The sequence below is a fragment of the Sceloporus undulatus genome, chromosome 2 (genome assembly GCF_019175285.1).
Source record: "Sceloporus undulatus isolate JIND9_A2432 ecotype Alabama chromosome 2, SceUnd_v1.1, whole genome shotgun sequence".
Taxonomy (NCBI): Eukaryota; Metazoa; Chordata; class Lepidosauria; order Squamata; family Phrynosomatidae; genus Sceloporus; species Sceloporus undulatus.
In genome coordinates this window covers 319122778-319139567 of record NC_056523.1, presented here as the reverse complement: position 1 = coordinate 319139567, position 16790 = coordinate 319122778, and the positions used below count along the sequence as shown (strand labels likewise).

Genomic DNA, 16790 nt, shown 5'->3' with positions numbered 1-16790 from the left:
TCCACAAAAGACCGAGGGACATGAACAGCAAGACCACAAATTGGGAGGGACGACTGTATATCCAAAGTAGAGAATTTGCTTGGATTGGTTTTATTACAGCTTTCAAAAAAGCTGAGGGAATACTGGATGTCTTACAGACAAGATGCGAATTAAAAAACTTGTAAAATTCTTTAAAATTATTATTAAATGGAAGAACCAGCTGTACAATCTTGGCCTTTGTTTTAAAGAACTGACCTTTTAACAGGGCAATAATCCTGCATATGTCAATGAAGACATATAGTATCCCCTACTGAGTTCAGTAGGACTTAGTACCAGGATACAGAATTGTAACCTTTCTTATACTGTAAGTGCTGGGATTTCCCAGATATTTAGGCAAAGGAGGAAGTCATAAAGCCATGACAAATTGATATCATGGAACGCATCACATGAGTCTGCCTCACATGCTTCATGGTTTTTGTAAAAAGGAGATGTTTTTTTCCTTGTTAAGATATTTTAATATGAGCAATGCATGCATCATTTTTCAAGTGTCTATTTTATATTTGTGTATTGTGTTGTTTATAGTTCCATGGTGGCGGCCTGCTCATTTTTAAAGAAAATTAGCTAGAACTAAGACATATAAATGTCTGCTTGTGTGGTGCAGTGATTGAATTACAAATGGTAAAAAAGAATACAGTCACCCCTCCCAACTTGCAGGAGATCCATTCCGGACCCCCCTCTCAGTGCAAAAATTGTGACTTGCACATATTCAAGTTTCATAGAGAATAATGGTGTGCACGCCTGTAATGTGCGCGGGGGACTGCACACATTTTAAAGGTAGCATCTTGTCCCTCTTGTGAACAGTGAGACTGTGGACTCAAAGTCTGCACATATGGAGGGATGACCATACGGTATATCCAAGTTTGTGGGTTAAAGTCCCACCATTTTATACAAGTATCATTGAAAATGTACAAGATTCAAAGTTAATTACTTGTTCTGCAAACTTAAATAAACTGTCTGATAGCTAAGAACCCATCTCAAGAGACTTTCTTCCTGACTGGATGGATAACATTCCTCCACCCGGCGAATGCATTAGTTAAGCAAAATATTATACTGTCACAACAAGCTATAATGGTTACTGCATGCTCTGAATGGCTCAGCCTTGATAGAGATCAAGTGTGAGCTGTATGAACCTGTCCAGGCTTTGAGATCCTCAGGAGAGGCTTTTCTGTCAAGCCCACCACCTTCACAAACCCACTGCAAGTCACCTTGGGCAAGTTACACTATCTCAGCCCCAGAAAAACCCTGTGATAGAGTCAACTTAGGAGCACCATAAATCAGAAATGACATGAAGGCACACAACAACAACAGCAACAATAGTTAAATACATACAGAAAAGGTCAACATTAAAACAGAATTAAAATGCTAAAACAAAACATTAACTGAAAAAAAGAGAAAAAAGAAGCTTAAAACAGTACAAAAACTAAAAATGTGTGTGACTATTCGGAATAACAGAGCAGAGTACTGCTTACCTGCCCTAATTGATTGTTGCCAGGTTTTCAAAATAGCAGTGAGGGATAAGTCTAGAAATTTTATTTAAAAAATTGACCCAAAAAACTTGGGTTGACTTATCCAAAGGTCAATGTAAGTACTGTACTTTAACTCTTATCAAAAAAGGAACCATCCCCTGGTGAAAGGTGAGAGCTTAATTCTTCTTGGAGCGACTAAAACAATCATCAACCCCTCTACTCTCTCATCCATACAGCCCTTAGGGTGAGCACAAACAGGTATGCCTGTCAAAAGTTTTGAGATCTTTAGCATCATTTTACTTTGCTTCATCTTTTATATCCTTTCTTACGTGCTGCTACATTTTACCCTTGCCTTGACTTATCCATGGGTCATATCAAAATCCATAATTTTGGCCCTAAAACTTGCCCTCAACTTATACATGAGGTCAACTTATAGTCGAGTATATATGGTAGTTGAAATTCATGACATGAAGGGTTTACAACTGGGAAACAGCTATTAGCAAGCGTGTGTTCTGCCAAAATATCAAGTGAATGTATTGGATTTCTGTTAACGGACCCATGTGTTTCTCTGTAAAATTCACCTATTATCCACATTCATGCATTATGTGATGCACACACTTCTGTTTGAAGGGCTTTCATCGTTCTATGCCTCCAAGTCATTTCCAACCTATGGTGATCCTAAGGTGAACTTATCACTGGGTTTTCTGGGGCTTAGAGTGTGTGACTGGCCCAAGGCCATTGAATGGGTTTTCATGGCTCAATGGAGAATTGAACCCTGGTCTCCAGAGTCACAGTCTTTTAGCCTACAAGGAATGCAATGGCTACCTTCCTCTAACCCAGTGGATTCCCAAACTTTGGTCATCCAAGTGTTTTGATTCCAGATTCTAGGATTTCTGACCTTTGCCCAAGGTGGCTGGGTTTTCTGGGAGTTGAAATCTAAAACCCCTGGAAGACTAAAGTTTGGGAATTACTGCCTAACCAATCTTGCTAAGGAAACCCTAGGATAGGGTCACCTTATGGTTGCCATAAATTTAAAATGACTTGAAGGCACACAACAACAGCAGCAAGAACAAGGCATGGAAACAGACAGGTGTTGTGAGTCAATTCATTTTTAGGTATATTGGGAGGAATCAATTGGGTTCACTGGGAAAGGGAGGAGAGACAGCCGTAATAATTTAAAATGATTTGTTTGATCTCATGGTTGAAACAAACTATATTTTATTTTATTTTACTTTACTTTTAGGCTGCAGCAGCTGGCCTCACCTATGTCGGTGGGTATGTTCTCAACACGTACAAGGCCTATGATCCCTTCCTTCAAGACAAATATGCTCTCTTGCCAGCAGTCATCATCATTTGTGTCGCTGTGGTGATGTTCATAATTGGGTTGGTTGGCTGCTGTGCCACCATCCGTGAATCCAAGGTTGGACTGGGAGTGGTAAGTGTGTGTATCCGTCATGGAAAATGCCTTCTGCAATAATTAGATTGTCCTGAAGGAGCCAGCAGCCTCTTTCTCAGACAAGTAACTTACCCATCATCTGCATCTGTCAGTCCTAGAAGCTAATAATTGGCAGAAGGAAAGACAAACAAATTATCACAGGAAATTTAGATATGGCAGAAATTTCTTAAGGGTTCGTTCAGGGTTCATTCAAAGCCTGGGTTCCCACCAAACCTTGCTTACAAGTCAGGCTTGCAAGACCATGCTTCCACTTGAAAATAAGGTGCTCAGGGAGTGTGTGCCTGGTTTTTAAAGCCAATGTGGATTTTCTTCCTAGAAACAGCTGGGAGGACCCAAGGTATAAACAGCTAGGATATGTACAAATGTTTCTTAGTAGTCTCTGCCATAGGGCAACTGGGTGAAGAATTTTCTACAAAAGAAAGGTAGACTGTCTACAAGGATATGACAGTTTGGGGAGAACAAGAATATGTACAAATGCAGCTTTTAGGTGATGCCAGACTAGCTTTGAGACAGTTGGAGCTTTGACACATCAAGGCACTATCTGGAGGAAATGGGATTTCTAAGGCTGCATCTCTTGTGATGCTTGGCAATGAAGCAGAGAAAGACAAATCTCTCCACCCCGGTTTCACTCCTACTTTATGTATGGGTACAACACCTGTCCAAAAGATGATGCATACTTCCATGTTTCTCTCCTTCTCTTCCCGACCTCCTCTCAATTGCTTCTCATTTCAGTTCCTGGTCATTATCCTGATGATCTTCGTTGCAGAAGTGGCAGCCTTTGTTCTTGGATTTATTTACAGAGGAAAGGTAGGTGAAAATATTTGTGTGCCTTTTGGGCCAATGATACAAGTAGGTGGCGGACCCAGCACTGAATTCTTGTGACCTTGTTAATGCTGGGACAGGGCTCTATAATAGGGTCATACCAGACCTGGGGCCCTTTCACCACTCTACACAGTTATAACGTTGTGACTCCACATGCTCTCTGGCTGAGTATTCTAAACATCCCTTCCTGAACTGTAGATCCCAGGATTCCACAGGATGGAATCAATACAGTTAAAGGTGAACCATAGTGCTGTGTTTGTGCCGTGTGAAAGGACCCTGGAAGGTTGTGTAATTCTTGAGAATATGTGTGCATTGCAATCATATGCAAGAGCTTAGCATGCAAGAGGCAGGATATCTTGGAAGTCATTCAGACATTGTGAAGTCAAAGGCTTTCATGGCTGGCATCCATAGTTTTTTGGGGAGTTTCAAGCTATATGGCCATGTTCTAGAAGAGTTTATTCCTGATGTTTCACCAGCATCTGTGGCTGGCATGTTCAGAGAATGCTGAATTCAGATATTGTTTTTTGCATGACAATGTGAATAATCTCATTCACACATTCTGGTTTTGTTGTTCACACTATGAAACTGCATCTATGCACGTCTCTGTGAGTTGATTTTCTCACACAAGCCAGTGCTCGAATAAAGATGGAAATGAGGGTGTGAATGTATTTGAAGCACAAGGCATGCAGAGTTTTAACCAGATTTATCCTGGTTCTGTTCACATCAGTTATTCAAACAGCTGAGAATGCAAATCTTTACACAGAAAAAAATCTCAAATCCATTATCCTGGGTTAAATGGTTTATTTGGCAGCCCTCCAAGGAAACTTAATCAAATGTATTCAAAATGCATGTGAACAACAAAGATTCAACTCAGATTGTACCTGGATTATTTTCACTGCCTGAATATCCGCTTGGTATAGTGAGAACCAGACAGGCATAAAAGACAACTCTTCTTTTGCACCTGGCCAGTCCAGAAACCTCATACTGTCTGAGGGTAAGGTTGCTCACTATATTGCTTTCTGGGATATGAGCACAGAGGATGCTCATTCGAACATTACAACATGTACTTAATTTATTTGAAGTATTTTTATCCTACTTGTCAGTCTGAACTATGTATAGAAGGTTACAGAAGATAACAACCAAACCAGTCTCTTCCTATAATCTTATGGTGTAGACAGCAAGAGACACACCCAGGCATGAAGACAAACAACTCCCCCCCCCCATTCTGTCCTCTCACCATCACATAACTCCATTTTCTCATCAGATGGCCCTGTTTCCCCAGGCCATGGTGAAAGTGTTGCAAGGTACTTTTGCTGCTGAGCTTTGTTTTATATACCTTTGTATACAAAAAGAAAAGAAAAAAAGAAAGGGAAAAACTTTTTGTGCCAACTTTTGAAAATATTTTGTAAATCGTTTCACACAACCCTATCTGCTGTTCACTCATTCCTGATTTTCTCTCTATACTAGCCACACTTTTCCACTTAACATACAGTTCAGATACTTGTGTGTTTCACTTGGGTAGCAAACATGTATTGAGCCCTGTTTTTTAATTCATTTAATATTGCCATGGAAGTAGAATTATGTTAACTTTGGAGTGGCTGCTGATACAAAACATGTACCATGCTTCCTTACTGCAGATAAAAACAGATTTGCATGAACCAATGGTACAAGCATTCAAGGTCTATGATGGGAAATCAGAAGAGTCTCATGTCGTAGATTACCTACAAAGAGAGGTAAATAAGCTGCACATTCTGTTTAGCATTACTGTTGTAAGCTTTCTTCTCTGGTAGAATAACCTGTTATGTTAGTTTTGGAATTACAAACATGTTGGATCTTCTTACATAGACTATGCAGATTGCAGTGGCTCCCATTTTAATGACAGGCAAACAGATTTTGGGAGAAACAGGTGTGTAGAAACTGGGCAGCTGTATGAAAATGAGAGGAGTGGCATCATGTTGTTGGTAAAGCAAAGGCCTTGCATGCAGAAGGTCCCAAATTTAATACAGTGGTACCTCGGGTTACGAAATTAATTCGTTCCGCCGCCGCTTTCGTAACCCGAAAAGCCTTCGCAAGCCGAAAACCCATAGGCGCTAATGGGGAAAAGCCGCGATTTCGTGTGAAATAGCACCGAAAAGCACCAAAATTTTCTTCGTAACCCGAAATAACCTTCGTAACCCGGAACAGTTATTTCCTATGGGATTTTTTCGTATCCCGGAAATTTCGTAACGTGGGTATTTCGTATCCCGGGGTACCACTGTACCATCTCTACTTTTAAATAAATCAGTTGATGGGAAAGAACTCTGCTTGAGGCACTGATTTAATGGATCAGGCCATATTAGCGCCACTACTGCAAAAATGGATTCAGGAGTGATCACAATGAGACAAAGCTGTTGGTATAAAATTTCTTGGTGATGAATGATGTTTTACAATAAGAATATTGTATGGAAGCTGGAGTTCCTTGCAACCAGCTTCCCAGCTAGATCCCCAGGCAACACCAAGGATTGCTCCAAAGCCAACACAGTTTCCCTAGGCTGGTCGCATATTTTCTCCCCCTCTCCCCTAACTGCAACCAGGTCAAAGGTATGGTTGCAACATCAAGCATCATTTCTTCTTCTTAGAAGGTCTGAAAATAGAAAAGCCAAGCAACTATGGCAAAATCACTCTGCTCCCCCTCTCACAGCTGGGCCAAAAGGTGAAGGAGGCATATATACTGTGATATTCTCCCAGAAAAATAGGTTATGTCTGGTTTTTATCTGCTGAATTGCTCTACCAAAATGACTAGTAAAGTGTAATAATATGGAAAGTAAAACAGCCCATTCCATGCCAACCAGTGGCACTGTAAGAGTGTTTTGTTATGGTTCATGTCTAGCATTGCCAGAGAAAAGCATCTGGATGGGCAGTAAACGGTCATGTAAGAGCAGAGAATACAGCTGAAAGGTGGGTTGTGGGAGGAGATGTTGCATAGTTTTGCCTGGCAAAACAATATATAGTTCTCTTTGTATCAGCTGGGATTTGGTTCCAGGATTCCCCATGGATCCCAAAATCCAGGGATGCTTAAGTCCCATTAAATACAATGGCATAGTGTCATTCATATAAAATGGCAAAATGAAGGTTTGCTTTCTGGAATGTTTATTTTTTAAAATATTTTCAAGCCATGAGTTGTTGATTCCATGGATACAGAAGGGCAATGGTACTACATCCTCCTGCTCCTGCATTTATTAACAGATCCAAGCTATAGGAATCGTATCTTGTATTCAACCTGGGAGCCCTATTCATGTGGCAAATGGCACAATCACCACAAATGGAGAGTACCTTTCACTTCAAGTTGAGAAAGAAATAGTGAATGAAACTGATGAATAGACTCACCTGGTAGAACACAGTTACTGTATTTGTAGCACTGCTCGTTTTTAATAGGATTATTGAAGAAACGTAAATTGATTGGAGTATTGTTTTAAATAGATGTTTACCTTGTTTTTCAACCAGAAAAAAGTTTCTAGAAAAGTCTAAATATATTATTTATTTAGAATTGGTTTGTCAGTCATTATAATTCTCATCCCATTATTAGAGAGGAATGTGCCTATTTATAAAAGATTTTATTGAGAAATATTTATTAATTCATTCATTCCATTTGTTCTCCATCTTGCTCTCAGCATAAGACTAATTTTTATTCTTGAACATATGCTATGAGTATGTTCTGTTCTGTAATGTGTTTAATAACATGATCTTCATAAGAATAAGAACTAATACCTTCTTCTCTTTGTAGTAAAGAATTTATCAAAAATTAGAAAAATCACCACCCTACATTTTAATGGTGCCATGATATATAGAGTGTCTGATTCCATATTTAAAAAATATAATTGTGGTGTTTTCAGTTTATAATGGCTGTATTATGTATCAGGAGGGTCTGTAAACTGTAGTTACTTAAAGTAGGGCAACATGTCTTAAGTCTTAATGGTGTAAATACTGGCTTCAATTCCATCTCATATGTTTTTCTTGCAGCTTCAGTGCTGTGGCATCGTCAATTACACAGACTGGATCGGTAGCCAGTGGTACAATTCCTCTGGCAAGAACAACAGTGTACCCTTGAGTTGCTGCAAGCTAGATGTTAGCAAGAACTGCACTGGACAGCTGAGTGAGACAAAATTTCTCAATACTCAGGTAAGAGCAGACAACATTCAGAACCTGTATGAGAGTATTAGTATTCTTAGGACCTGAAGACTAACACAAGCGTGAACTTGTTCCCAGTTAGGCCTTGCTTCCCAGGTGCCTCTTTGCCAATCTTCACATGAACCACATATATTTTGAATTCTTGGAAAGCAACCTCTTTCTTTCAGTTGCACACTTATTAGCTGTACCAAGTTCTGAATCCTCATATTTGGAGGCAGCATGCCATAAACATTTTCTGCAGAGCAACAGCACAAGACAGATCTTATCGTGTCTAACTTGTCAACCTCACAGATGCATCTAATGGGCTGCTGCAGAAAACAAACTGCAAAAGAAGATGCCAGCCACAGATGCAGGCGAAACGTCAGGAATAAACTCTTCTAGAACACAAACAACCCCCTCCCCCCCCAAAAAAACCCTATAAAACTGCAAAAGAGATAAACGTTTAGTCTAAGCCAGCAAGGCTCATCTTTTATGCTTATGAGTATAGGCATAGCTTAGATTCTCCAAGCCAGGAGCAGCAACAGAGTTGACTAAAATATGTGCCATCAGATGTTGTTGTATAGTAAATCCCATGAGCCCTACCTATCATGGCCAATAGTGAGGGATGATACAGCTTGGTTCCCAGCTATATAAAGGACTGAACTGGGGAGATTGAGGCACTGAGATCTGCAGAAGAGATCTAGTAAGGGCTTTCTTAATTGTTAGTCCCATGAATTCCCTATGAAGGAAGGCTAGCCTGGCTCTACTCCTATTTTCTGAGGCAGGTTGTGCAGCCATCATGCATGATAGACACAGATTCTTCTATTCAAGTGGACCTATGACAACTGACCTTGCCTTCTGAGGAGGTTTCCTTTTAATGGTTGTTGCTATATTTTCTTTCATTAGTGTGTTTTAAAACTATGTTTTAAGTTTTTTTGATGGTTTTGTTCATTTTATATTTGTATTTCTGCAACTCAGTTGTAAGCTGCCTTGAATCACATATAGGATGGGTGACACCAAGTTTGCTAACAATAAATGTGAAAGGGATGTAGGCATCATAGCAAACCACAAGCAGAATATGAGTCAACAGTGCCATGCAGCAGCTAAAAAAGCCAATGCGATAGGCTGCATCAACAGAAGTATAGTATCTAGATCGAGGGAAGTAATAGAGTCACTCTATCTTGCTCTGTTCAGCCCCCACCTGGAATATTGTGCCCAGTTCTGGGCACCACAATTTAAAAATGATGTTGAGAAGCTGGAGCATGTCCAAAGGAGGGCGACTAAAATGGTGAAGGGTCTAGAACCCATGCCATATGAGGAGATACGTAGGGAGCCAGGTATGTTTAGCCTGGAGAAGAGAATGTTAAGCGGGGACAGGATAGCCATGTCAAATATTTGAAAAGATGTCATATTGAAGATGGAAGAAGCTTGTTTTCTGATGCTCCAGGGAACAGGAGCAATGGAGTCAAAGTACAGGAAAAGAGATTCCAAATAAACATTAGGAAGAACTTCTAATGGTAGAAGTTTTTTGGCAGTGTAATATGCTGCCTCCAAGTGTGGAGGAGTCTCCTCCTTGTTTTTAAACAGAGGCTGGATGGCCATCTGCCGGGGGTGCTTTGATTGTGTATTCCTGCATGGCAGGAGTTGGACTGGATGGCCCTTGTGGTCTCTTCCAACCGATTCTATGAGTGCCATTTGTGGCAGAAAGGCAGGATATAAAATGAAAATAAATTATGGGAGTTGTAATCCAGCAAGATTTAGAACGTCATATGTTCTCTACTCTATTACAGTAGTTTCTCTTCAATCTAGCCTTTGTTTTAGGCTTTATCTACATTGGAGAATTACTGCATAGGTCAATGCTATGAAATTTTTAGGATTTGTAGTTCTGTGAGATATTTAACCTTCTCTGTCAGGGAGCTCTGGTTCCTAAACAAACTGCAAATCCCAGGATTCCGTAAGTTGGAGCTGTGATAAAGTAGCGCCAAACTGCATTAATTCTGCAGTGGGACAGCAGGCTTAGCTGGCATTGTTTCCATGGAGCTCCTGCTTTCCATTCGCCTTCTCACACCGACCCCATCATTCCTTTTCACCAGCTGTGCATTTTCTTTCCTGTCTGTGCATGATGGAATTCTCCTCACCCAAATCAACCTGAGACAGATCCCTGGCACAGAAACACCCTTTAAGGACTGTGAGCACCAATTAAACTGGAACTGAAAAATTAAACTGTTTGGGAAATTAAGCTGTTTGGGAATTCACTAGGGTTGAAGTAAGAGTTTTTGGCTCTTTTGTTGATCAGCTCTGAAGGAGACATCCCACTGGACCACATACATGATGGCTGCACAACCTGCCTCAGGTTCTTTCATTATTTGTTCTGGAGGAAATGGTATGAACTAATGTGTGCTATATCTGTCCCCCCCCCCCCCCCCGATGTCCCTGCAGGGCTGTGAAGACAAAGTGAAATCTATTCTACAGAGTGTCCTTAGCTATGCTATGGTTGTCATCCTCGGCTTTGCCATTGTGAAGGTATTTCCAAAGTTTAAATATACATTTAATCAGTGCTGTTGGTCAAACTTCAGATGGAAAAGGAAGGAAATGTTTTAAAAATGCAGCCAGATTTAACTATGCAGCTGCATAACATTCTAATAGTTGCCCATGGGATTAAGACAGACTTATACAATGATGCAAGTTGTGCATATATAAATGTTTTCTCCTTCTTCCATATACTTCCAGGACCATCCAATACAGCTGACATGCATGTTCAGGAAAGAGAAAAAAAAAAAAAAGTTGACACACAGTACAAAGCCCATTGGCAGACTCCATTTCCACTAGATGCAATAAAAAATTTTTTAAATCAATTTAAAAAAATACAAAAAGCAAACCTTGATTTTGCCATTTTATATAAGGGACACTATTTTACTATGCCATTGTCATAATGGGACTGAATCACTCACATATTTTGGTATCTACAGGATGTCCTGGAACCAAACCCCAGCAGATACCAGGGGCCCACTATATGTGCTGCTCAGTAGCACAGCAAGCAACCTTGGAGACAAACCTTAAACTCCTAAATAACTGAACTTGTCACTTAATCAGTATACCCTCATGTTTTGCATTCCTGTTGCCATTTGCACCTACATGTACAACCAATTCATTAATGGCTATAAAAGTATGTTCCTAGGCATATTCACTCCATGCATGTGATGAAATACACTTATTGTATGAAAGTTTATTCTACCAACCTCTTTCTCTCAGTCTCAAAGATCCCTTTGCTGCAAGTTCCCATTTGCATCCTAAGTAAAAGATACAACAGTAGATGCAAATGCATAACAGAAATTTCACTATAAACTTTCTACTCTTTTGTTGTTCCTTCCCAAATCCAAATGCATTTGAGGAAGTAGACTTTAGTCTACAAAAGCTCATGCTGCCAACTTCTTTCTTTCAGTTCATCTCAAAGGTGCTACAAGATCTCTCTACCTACTGATTCTACAGACTAACGTGGGACCGATACACACTGGCCAAATGGTGTGTAGCAGTGCCAATACTAGGGTTCAGGAACATGTATTAACTGCACACTCCTGAACCCTACGGTGTATCGGTGGTGGCCTACTGGCAGCATCCCATCTGCACGTGCACCACCATCTTCACGTAACAGAAGCATAGCATCCATACATCGCTGTGCGTCCGTTATGTCATGAGTGTGCCAATGGCGCACTCATGACTTAACCCAGGCACTGCTAAAAAAACCCCAGAAGAACTGGATTCTTTTTACTCCGGAGGGACGTCACGCGGAGTTAAAACGGGTGCCTCCAGACCGCCATTTTTGGGCAGACTGTACTGTGCCATGGCTATACCTTTGAATCCTTCCAAATACGAGACTGAAAAATCTTGTTCTCTTCTACAAAGTGAAAAGGGCCTAATCCTTACTCTTGGCAACTGCAGCTCCTTTCCTCTCCAGCTTTTCCTCTCTCTCTGAACTCAACTAATAAGAATAACCCTTCCTTTATTATTTCTCCATGCACTGAACCAAACCAAACATTATTGACAGGGGTTAGACCAACACATTTTATCCCACAGAGCTTTGAGGTCTTATCCATTCTCTCCTTATATTAACACCTTCAGTATTTTGGAGGCTGCACACAAATCTCCTGCTTTCATCCTTGACCATACTGCTCCTGAGCAACTGGACTTCTACTGTGCTGGTGCTGTATTGGTCAAAAGCCACATAGACTCACCATACCTACTGTTTTAAGTGGGACAGGACAGTTTTTTAAATATTTCAAACCATGCCATTGCTTTAATAAACCTGTCTGTTTTGTCCCATTTCCAAGAAAAATGGCCTGTCGGGTTGTGAAAATGGTTTGAAGAACGTTGTTTGAAATTCTTGTGATAAAAAAAAACCACCAAAAACAAGAATCAAAAATTGTGTCATGGAGTGTGAGAGGTTTTATGGTAAGGTGCTGAAAGACCAAAAATTGCTGCGTAACATTACTTCATCAGATAGATATTCATGGTATGACCATTTTGGAGATATAACCTCCCCCTCTATTCCTAGTTAAACTTTTGTTCTGTCACTGAAGAATAATTGGCCTGTTACAGACAGGCCAAAATAAAGCTGCTTCAAGTCACTTTGGAAGTATGGTATTTCAATGATGCATGCGTCCTAAGAGTCCAAAACCCGCACCAAAGCCCCGCTCCAGTCCTAAGGACTGGAGTGCAGCTTTGGTGTGGCTTTTGGACTCTTAGGACTCATGCATCATTGAAATATCATACCTCCAAAGTGACTTGAAGCAGCTTTATTTTGGCCTGTCTGTAACAGGCCATTGTCAGTTCAATATTTTCATGAATATGGAATATTACGAAAACCCATCCAGTTTTACCATCCTAATGTCCCATTTTTGTCTCAAGGAAATATGGTCAGCCTACAGATAGGAGAAATGGCCAATTTTTATAGGTCTCCCTCCTTGTTCTTAATAGAAATATGTGTTTGGGAGCTGACTAATCTTATATTCCATTTCTTGTATTAGAGGTAGTCCTTTGGCTGCTTTCCCTGGTTTGCTGTGAATGAGAAGGTGCTATATAGCAAAATAAAGCAACATTGCCATCTTCAGACAAGCAAAAATAGAAGTGCACAAACTACCTTCATTTTTGATTTAGGCCTCCTTGGGCAGCATCTACACTTCAAAACTAATGCAGTTTGATACTGCTTTAACAGCCATGGCTGATTGCTATAGAATTCTGGGATTAGTAGTTTTGTGAGATATTTAACCTTCTCTGTTGGAAAGTTCTGGTGACACAACAAACTGCAAATCCCAGGACTCCATAGGATAGAGCCATGACAGTTGAAATGGTGTAAAACAGCATTAATTCTGCAGTGTCTGGGAGCAGCATTTGTTAGCTCTAAAAATGTCTTTTAAAAATAAGACAGAAACAGAGAAGTAAACTGTTGCAATCATTTGAAAATTTGTATAACTTAAAAAAAAAGTTTACATTTTTGAACTGTACATTTTTCTGAATTGTGACCCAAGCACCTTAAACGTTGCTTAAAATACTAATCTTTCTTTTCCAATTTCAGTTCTTTGGAATGCTTAGTGTCTGTGTGCTGGCCTGCAAGAGAGAAAGTGATGGTTACCAACCTTTAAATTCAGGAGTATTTGCATGACCGGATGACGGAGAGTGACTTTCCTTTTGGTCTTACATGAATTAAATGGATGTGGAAAAGATGCCTTGCAAAGAAAATGTTGACCTGCTTTTCTAAAAATGCCAAAGGAGATTGTGATCATTTTAAAAAGTTGTATTTAATGTGAAATAGCTTGGCTTTAATATATTGATTCAGCCTGAAGTAGCTGAATTAAAGTGAACATCTTTCCTTAGAACAGTCTTTCTCAACCTGGCATGCTCTAGATGCAAAGGGATAATGGGAATAGTAGTCCAGTATATCTCAAGGGGCACCAGTTTGGGGAAGCCTACCTTGGAACAATAGCATATGAAGCCATAATAATAATAATAGTTTTTATTTATATCTTCCTGCCTCTCCTGATGGATCGAGGCGGGATCACAACAGAGTTAAAAACAATTACAATATTACAACATTAGTTACCACATAATTAAAGCCACAGCTAAAAACATTAGAAAGGGCAGTCCTCTGTATAAAATTCTTATGAGATTTATATATATATATGTTTGTTTTTTAAAATGTTCTTAAAGAAATTATTTTTTTCAAACCCAATTATTTCCCCTCCAAATATCTGATGTGTTTCTCCTGTTCTGTTGAGTTGACTGAATATTCACAGAGGATGCTTGAAGTGATGTAGGTGTCATCATCACCTATGAATGTCAATCTAAGATTAATGTAGTCTCACTTTTAGGGTATACAAATTGTGCTGACAACTGTTTGCGGTGACTGTTGGCATCTTCTGATGCCTCTTGTAGTTTGCAGACCTCTGCCCATTACATCTGGGATCATCTTTATTCAAATCAGAATGCTGACATTCATCAAATGTCTGATAGTCATGGTATTATATGGATAACCTGGAAAAAGCTTTGGACTAAAACTCCCCCAATGAACATGTTGACTGTCTTGGCTGGAGGGTTCTTGGAGTCATAATCTGGAAAGGTCACTTTTTCAAGCTTTGACCATATGCATTCTGTAGAGACTTAGAGGAGTGATACTTTTGCAATATGTCCGTAATTACATTGGAAACTTTGAATAAAAAATATTTTAAAAATAAATTAAAAACAGCTGGTACAGTCTGTTTAGGTCAGTTGGTTATCCAATTCCACATGCTTTCAGCTAGTTTCAAGTGACCAACATTATAAAGCACAATAGTAGAATCATAGAGTTGGAAGAGACCGCAAGGGCCATCCTGTCCAACCCCCTGCCATGCAGGAAATCTAAATCAAAGCATACCCAACAGATAGCCATCCAGCCTCTGTTTAAAGGCTTCCAAGGAAGATCTCCCTGGAGTTTATCTGACAAGGGAAATTGGAAGTATAATCCAATAGCAATCTGAATGCAATCATGGGGTTTAACATTATTGCATGATAACCCACTACATGCAAATTCGGGCAATGGGAAGTCAGTCCGAACGCAATCATGTGGTTTCACATTATTGCGTGATAGACTGCCACACGCAAATTCAGGCAATGGCATGCTATTTTGGGGCAATGGGGAGCCAGTTCAAATGCAATGCGTATTCACATAATTGTTGTGAAACTAGCGACTTTAAGTGAATGCACTTTGGCCCCATTTTCTTTTCATTCGAATTTAAGAGAAATTCCTCCCATTTGATAAACACCCCTGTCCTCAGATCCCCGAGAACAAACAACTGCTTTGTCTAAATTTATAAATTTGTGAATGCACATGAAAGTCTTCTGCAGCTGTTCCTAAACCTTTTGGAGCCACAGGCACATTGAAAATCTGATGAAAAGCATGGATGCCCTTTCCAGAAGAAGAAAAAAAGGCACTTAAATACTAAAATTAAAATAACAGGGAAGAAATTGAAGCATAACAGTTTAGCACACGAAGGAGATAATAGAATCGTAGAGTTGGAAGAGACCACAAGGGCCATCCAGTCCAACCCCATTCTGCCATGCAGGAAATCTCAATCAAAGCATCCCCGACAGATGGCCATCCAGCCTCTGCTTAAAGACCTCTAAGGAAGGAGACTCCAATACACTCCAAGGAAGGAGTGTGGTCCACTTTCTAACAGCCCTTACTGTCAGGAAGTTCCTCCTAATGTTGAGGTGGAATCTCTTCTCCTGGAGCTTGCATCCATTGCTCCGGGTCTGACCATGCATTTCCTATACCACCTTATTTGTGCAATTGTGTGTGATAATCATTTGTGCAATTACTCTCCATTTCGATTTGTTTATGGGATGCTTTAAATGCACTTTAATCTCTCTTTAATGCCAAAATTAGCTCCAGTGTGATAAATTCAGTAGAATCATAGAGTTGGAAGAGACCACAAGGGCAAACCAGTCCAACCTGAAAATATTGTAACAACATTTTTCAGCACCAAAGGCAATCTATTATTACCAGTAATTCAGATCAGTTTGTTTGTGTTGGACTCAGCTGGGAAGTTTATTAAGAGCGTGAGGCAGTTTTTAATTTCTGTAGCAATTTGCCTTTGCCTGTACTTACGTTCTTAGACTGCACTGAAAAATAGTTTTCTGAATGGCTGCTTGCAAAGGTAGGCATTTAATTTCAGGAAGGCTTTTAATGTGCCCCATTTTGCTTATTTCTGGTCTGGTTACATTTATTTTATATAATGGTCTTCATATTTTTGTGAGCAAAGGAACTATTTAGGTTGCATGCATGCTTGAAGAAAAATACGTCAGTGACAACATTACCTTCCAAACCGTTTTGCTTTTCTTTCCTGAACGTCACAAGAATATTTGTGTTGAAAAGAAGCCGAGTTCTTTCTCAGTGCTAAATAAAATGTTTTAAACATTAATTTTGCCATCTTTTATTTCATGTCAAACTGGTATGATAGAGCTGGAGGGAAGTGAAGCACTTGTATACAAGAAATCATGCTATGAGACTCTGTTAGGGTGCATCTACACTAAAGAAATAATACAGTTTGATACCAGTTTAAGTGCTCTAGCCCCATCCTATGGAATGCTGGGATGTGTAGTTTTACAAGGCCTTTAGCCTTTTCTGCCAAAGAGTGCTGATGCCTCACAAAACTACAAATCCCAGGGTTTTGTACATGGAGCTTTACATTATTTTAATCATTTTAAAATTCTCACTGGAGTTTATCATACGAAGGAGATCGGGAGTTTATCCCGTGAATTATATCGTGGGGGGAAAATTGTGTGATTACGCGTAACGGTTTCACACAACGTCACACAAAACCCGCCAT

General features: G+C 39.8%; 1 protein-coding gene across 1 annotated transcript in view; it reads left to right on the top strand.

Annotated features, from left to right (window-relative positions):
• LOC121924209 (tetraspanin-36-like) overlaps positions 1–15021 on the top strand; it is a 35808-nt gene extending 20787 nt beyond the window's left edge. The window contains exons 2-7 of the mRNA XM_042455409.1: positions 2749–2940; positions 3694–3768; positions 5421–5516; positions 7783–7941; positions 10369–10452; positions 13502–15021. Coding sequence (XP_042311343.1) covers positions 2749–2940; positions 3694–3768; positions 5421–5516; positions 7783–7941; positions 10369–10452; positions 13502–13588 — 693 coding nt within the window. The 3' untranslated portion in view covers positions 13589–15021. The remainder of the gene's footprint in view (positions 1–2748; positions 2941–3693; positions 3769–5420; positions 5517–7782; positions 7942–10368; positions 10453–13501) is intronic.
• The last annotated feature ends 1769 nt before the right edge of the window (positions 15022–16790 follow it).